Raw genomic sequence first — 6,531 nt, forward strand, 5'->3', positions numbered from 1 at the left:
AAAATTTTTGGAAATTGACCGAAAACTTACAAATTTTTGGAAATTGACCGAAAACTTACAAATTTTTGGAAATTGACCGAAAACTTACAAATTTTTGGAAATTGACCGAAAAATTCTAAAATTTTTGGAAATTGACCGAAAACTTACAAATTTTTGGAAATTGACCGAAAACTTACAAATTTTTGGAAATTGACCGAAAACTTACAAATTTTTGGAAATTGACCGAAAACTTACAAATTTTTGGAAATTGACCGAAAACTTACAAATTTGGAAATTGACCGAAAACTTACAAATTTTTGGAAATTGACCGAAAACTTACAAATTTTTGGAAATTGACCGAAAAATTCTAAAATTTTTGGAAATTGACCGAAAACTTACAAATTTTTTGGAAATTGACCGAAAACTTACAAATTTTGGAAATTGACCGAAAACTTACAAATTTTTGGAAATTGACCGAAAACTTACAAAATTTTGGAAATTGACCGAAAAACTTCAAAATTTTTTTTGAAATTGACCGTAAACTTCCAAAATTTGGGAGATTGACTGAAAACATTGATTGACAAAAAAATTTGAAATTGGCCGAAAAATTTTAAGTTTTTGGAAATTGAATGAAAACTTAACTGAATTTTGACGGAAACCCTTAAGTGATATGGAAATCCAAAGAAAAAATTCAAAACATTTCAAATTGGCAGAAAAACATATTTAAAATTTGGAAATTGACTGTAAATTTTGATAATTTTTTACATAACATAGACAGAGTGAAAAATTGTTAATTAAATGAATGCAGCAATTATGGAAATGGTTTTGAATTTTTGATTGAATATAAAAGAACTGAATAATGCACTTGGAATACAAATGAAATAGTTTTATTATTATATTCTGTTATCAAAAGAGAAAGCCTGCCTGGAAGCAGAGCTTCTGATCTTACTGTGAATTGGTGCATAATACGGGCTAAGCTCGCTCTTAAAAAACTCATAAAAAAGAAATTATAGTGCGTTGCGAATAAAAACTATTTCAAAAATGCTCATTTTTAACTTTTAATAAACTACTTATAATTCTGTTTGATGTTCGAAAAGAGTTCGGTATAAAAGAACCGTGGGACTCTGACCAGACTCCCAAGGAGCTCGTTTATCAATGCTCTCATATTTTTAAACAAAAGTTTCCAAAGTTAACCTCTCTTTTTTTTCCCTATTATTAAATCATTTTTAAAAGGATCTCTGAATACATAAAACAACATAACACTTGTTAAATATACGCGCGAGCAAGACCAGCAAAACATAAAGAGAAAGAGAATGCATAGAAAAAGCAAATGTTCTTAACTATTTATTCAATCAATTTTTATTTGTTCCTCGCACGCCTGTAGAAGAGCGCGAGCCCCTTTGCCGTGGGAAAAAGCAGAAATTTTTTAATAGGCGAGTAATTTCTTTTGAGTAGCCTTCTCATACACAAATGTGGTTTTGTTATGTCGCAAATCGTTTAATTTCATTTTTTTTTATAAGAAAGAAAAGATAAGAACACATTTCTTATGTATGTATACCGAGCTTATCGTTCTCCATCTGCAATTTGAGCTTTACAGGCAGGGTGTTAGGGAAATATGGTGATAGACTCTCTACCTTCACTCATACATTCCTTCTGGTCTGTAATTTTGCGTTTCTTCTACAGTTAGGGCTTGTTGAGTTTATCTTACTATGAACTTACTCATTACTTATGAACTTATCATTCATTTTCAAGTCATGCAATACTTTTCCTCTTACTTGTTAGTATTTTCAGCTCTTGTTTTGAATATTTTTGTTGATTTGATGACATCATTCTTCTAATATCACTCCAACGGGCTTGTTTTATGAAAATAATCTGAGCCAGTTATGTTATTTTTGAAAAGAAAACACTCAAGTGTCGCAAGGGAGAAAATTTCCCAGACTATAATCCAGAAATTTCCCATAATCAAGGAAAATAAATTTGAGGGCGTTTCAATATCCGCCATCTTTTGAGGGCGTGGCTGACCTTCATATTTGATCGTCTGAAGGTTCTCACTGTGCAAATATTAAAACAACTGATCAAAAAAAAATTTCGAAAAGGATCTCATCTCAATTTCCTACTAATCAAATTAATCTCTCCCCTCTCTATTTGAATCAGTTTATAAGAACATTAGTTTGAAGCTATTTTTTTTAGATTAGGGTAAAACTTTATTATTTGGCCCAGAAGATTACTGAATTTTTCCACCGAAATTTTTATCCTTCTTTCTAAAAGATATTATTTCCGGTAATTTTCAATCTTATTTTGGAAATTCGGACGAAAATGGCATTTGTTTTCAGAATGTGCTTAAAAAAAGTTTTCTTCTGAAAAATGCATTTTATTTATACAAACCCATATTGTGAAGCTAAACATTATGGTCAAACAATCTTTTAATTTATGCAATAAATTAACGGAAACAATAAACCTTTTAAACAAGAACCAATCATCGATTGCTATTCAACCGTATTTAATTGTCTATAAACCAGCCAATCAGAGTAAACCTTTCCCACAAGCTTTTCGGCTTATTAATTGCTGTGTTGTTAAAAAACTTAACAACCTGCACGCGCCGTTTAAAAATGAACCAATCAGAAGGAAGCATTCACACGCTTCCCATGAAACGTAAAACTATCGCTTCCAACTTTTGACGTTTTTGTGACAACTCTGGAAATTCTTTCCCACGGTAGAACAATAGGCTGATTCAATATAAGGCACGCGCGATGGGGTGAATAGCTCAACATATAAAACCATCAATTTACTTTTTGATGTGCAATTGCTATAATCACTCAGTCGCGTACAGCCACCACAGTGTACTTACCGTACCATCGCAAATTTTCACGGAATATTTTTATAAATTTATTTTTCATTTTTTTCGAACGTCGAATTTTTCTTACCGAAGATGACAGCTATGATGCACCCACTGAAAGAAAAGAGAAGGGTAAGAACGAACCTTTTTTCGCGTAAATTTTTGCAAAATTAATTTTGTTAGTACTGTATTATTTTGTGAATTTTTTACTTGGAATTTTTCACTTTTCATGGAATATCACAATAAATGAAATAAGGGATTATGCCCTTTATGCTATAAAAAATAATATTTTACTACTGCACTGTAGTCTTCTTTACGACGATGCTCCAAAACCTAATTTGCAATTATAAACAAATCTAATAATTATGAACCAAATCGTTATATCTTTTTTTTCTCTTGCACACAGGCTAACAAACCATTATTGGAACGCAAACGCCGTGCCCGTATCAATGACAGTTTGACGGACCTGAAACACATCGTCCTCTCCTCACTCAACAAAGATGTTTCAAAATATACCAAGATGGAGAAAGTTGATATTCTAGACATGACCGTTCGCTTTCTGAAGGGAAGACATCATCTTGATCACCGTCAAGGTAATTGATTTATTACAATATTTCCAAATACGCAATTCGTATTATTTTAAGGTCATGTTTGAGGCGAAGGCAAAGGTCTTTCGTTTTCCAAGCTGCTAGAAACTGACATCCCTGTCTCTTTACTTATTTAGCGGTTATGCTTGAATATCATAATGAGACAGGGGTCAGCTCTTTCTGCAAACTTAAGTTTGATGGAGAGCTGAAAGCATTGTTAGATACTGTGTGCATTGTCAGATTTCCAACTTTTCCTCAAACTGCGAGACAGGGAGACCGGGTTACTCTTTTGAGATTTAAAGGACTAGAGCTGATTTCTGTTTTCCGCAAGTAAGTGGCAAGATGATGAATACATATAAATTATTTTCAATCATTTATCTCAATTATTTTGGTGACTACATAAAAAGTGTTTTATTGAGCTCAAAATATTTTTTTTTTATGTACCTCCTACCAGTATATCAAAATAACTTAGGCTTGACATTTTAACAATAGATGGAGGGTGTATTTATTAAAAATGCCTTCAAATGCCTTGTATACCGTTAGAGACAGGGTGCTATTCTATCTCCTTTTGTTTTGATAGATTAATAAGCCATAATGAATGATTAATACCATCACTTCAAATAGAATTTAGATCAAAAAATAGTTTAGAAAAAATAGATGATCATTCAAAAGAACAGCATGATGAATTAATAAGATTAAAAACATATTTTTCCCATGGGTCTGCACTCGCTTAGCAGGCGAAAGAATTTAATAAAAATCAAAATAAACTTTTTTCAAATTTTTTGATCCTGTGATGCAAGTCATAACAACGTGTATTTTACAGAACAACGGGGGAGAGCGTGTTTAACCTCACTATTGACCATATTTGGGCATTATAAACACTCTGTCCTAAAGAGTTTTCAAGGGCCATGAGAAAATCTTAATTCGCAATTATACGTTAAAAGAACTTTAAGATGTGTGACTCTAGTGAATCGCTTTAAAAACTTTTTTTTATAAGACTCAAGATCCTTTTTTAAGAACAAGGACCTTTCTTTCACAAGAAATTCCCATGTTTAATTAATAGGAGCACTTAAATTTTTAATTAAAGCACACATAGATTTTCTCATATATTAAAAGTAAAAATCCTTGCCTTGAATATTTTGCATTCAGCTTTTTTCTTTCTTATAAAAAAGGTCATAATGCTAACTTAAGTCCAATGAATGAGGTCGAAATGCATGAGAAGAAATGCATGGGAAAATTTGATCAAGCAATCAAGAAATGAAAACAAAACGGTTACATATTTGTGTAATGATCAACATATGTTAGCGCGTGCGCAAAGCAAAGATCGAATTTCAATTTCCTTAACAAGTCAACTCGTCACTTTGCCATCTTTTATAAGAACATATTTAATGTCAGATTTAAACAGCAGAATGTTCAGATAATGTTCTTAACTTTGTAAAGGTTCTTATAAAACAGTGACAACAAATAAAGCAATAGAGAAGCCCAACATAGAGTTTATACCATGAGAAGAAAATGGTAACTTGAGATTTATTTATTTTGTCAAGAGGCCGCCTCTCTTGACCGGCGAACGTTATCTTCAGTCTTTTTTCTCATCACATGAAAATACACTATGATGATGTAATCATCTATTTATAAATCCATCAACACTTCTAAAAATCAATCAAAATTATCAGACACCATCCAGGTCTCCTAATTTCTAAATTGAAACTTTCTCAACATTTGTATAAAATTAAACCAAAATTTAAGACCGCCCTAAAATCAACCCCGGATATCCAACCAAAAACTTTCCCTGTCTCGCTGTCTCAAAGTCAGGTTTAGTCGTTTCTAAGAATCCCTTAACATTGATTGTTAAGTATACAGACATTGAGAAGACTTTGAAAATAACCCTTCTTTACTTTTCTCGTTCCTTTCAGACAGCACCACAGCTTACCGTACCGGTTATCAAGAAAGTACCAAGAATGTTTATCAATCAATCATGACCATGGAAGGTATTGATCACAACATCAAATGTCGCATCCTTTCCAACCTCGCAAATTCGCAACGTCAAGATATCAAACACTCCCCACCACCAAGTCCTACTATTTCTGAAGGTTCCATACCGCCAAGCCCACCCTTAACGCTATACAACCCGCCCTCCAGTCATCATTATTCAACGCCAAGCCCACCCATGAACACACGCCTTATTCACCCATCAATGGCGCCCACTTTACCTCCACTCATCAGAAAACTCGCCCAACAACCAACTATGCAAGAACTTCCGCCCTCAACACAGAACGTGGAGAAAACAGCCGTCTGGCGGCCGTGGTAAATTGTTTATGACATATTCTCTAATAATTTATTTTTGAACCTTCGAAGAATTTCTGTTTTTGTGAGCTTGGGGAGACGTAAATGTAAAACATTTCTATCATGATCTACAATGAAACTGAACCGAGAATTTATTCTAATTTGTTGCGAAACTATTTTTTGCCGGCAAACTGATTTTTATAAAAAAGCCCCTGAGAAAAAAGTCCTTCCCCGAGTATTTGATAATTTTTTATCTCATTTATACATAGTTTGTATATAGATGTTTGTAATATAGATGAAGAAAATAGAGATTATGAAAAAACGTTTTATATATTATATATATTTTGCAATTCTTTTGTACAGGATCTTGTGTATATTATTGATATATTATTATATTATATATTTTTTGACTTGTTACATAGTTTACATTTTTCAGTTATGTGATATGTTTTACTGATGAACGAGTGAAGATGAAAAAGAAAATCTAATTTTCAACCCATCAAATTTACTTTAGCAGATTTACTCATCTCAATCCATTTCTATACACGCCTTTTTTTAATAAGAACTAGTAATCTTTTGCTAAAGCTCTTCTGTTCGAAAAATCTACAAAATGACGCCTTGCTCTGTTTGGGGGTAATTTTGAATGTTCAATGGGTCAACTGATGTTGATCCGGTTAGACCTGCTGTCCGGGGTCAAAAATCACAATGTCCGGGGATTAAATTTCCAAAAAATGTTATAATATTCAATTTTTTCTGGAAACGCCCATATTTATTTAAAATTCAGAATATCTCGGGGGACCTTTGTTCTTTAAGTGTTCTTAAAATTTTGTGTAGTGAATTTCATGA

The 6,531-nt window shown here is 32.5% G+C and overlaps 1 protein-coding gene across 1 annotated transcript; it reads left to right on the top strand.

Annotated features, from left to right (window-relative positions):
* The first annotated feature begins 2,634 nt into the window (after positions 1-2,634).
* Positions 2,635-6,173, top strand: LOC136803829 (transcription factor HES-2-like). Its single transcript, XM_067060556.1, has 3 exons — positions 2,635-2,947; positions 3,222-3,408; positions 5,316-6,173. The coding sequence occupies exons 1-3, from the start codon at positions 2,909-2,911 to the stop codon at positions 5,708-5,710; spliced, it is 621 nt and encodes a 206-aa protein (XP_066916657.1). The 5' UTR covers positions 2,635-2,908; the 3' UTR covers positions 5,711-6,173.
* The last annotated feature ends 358 nt before the right edge of the window (positions 6,174-6,531 follow it).

The sequence above is a fragment of the Clytia hemisphaerica genome, unplaced genomic scaffold, assembly GCF_902728285.1.
Source record: "Clytia hemisphaerica strain Z4C2 unplaced genomic scaffold, Clytia hemisphaerica genome assembly, whole genome shotgun sequence".
NCBI lineage: Eukaryota > Metazoa > Cnidaria > Hydrozoa > Leptothecata > Clytiidae > Clytia > Clytia hemisphaerica.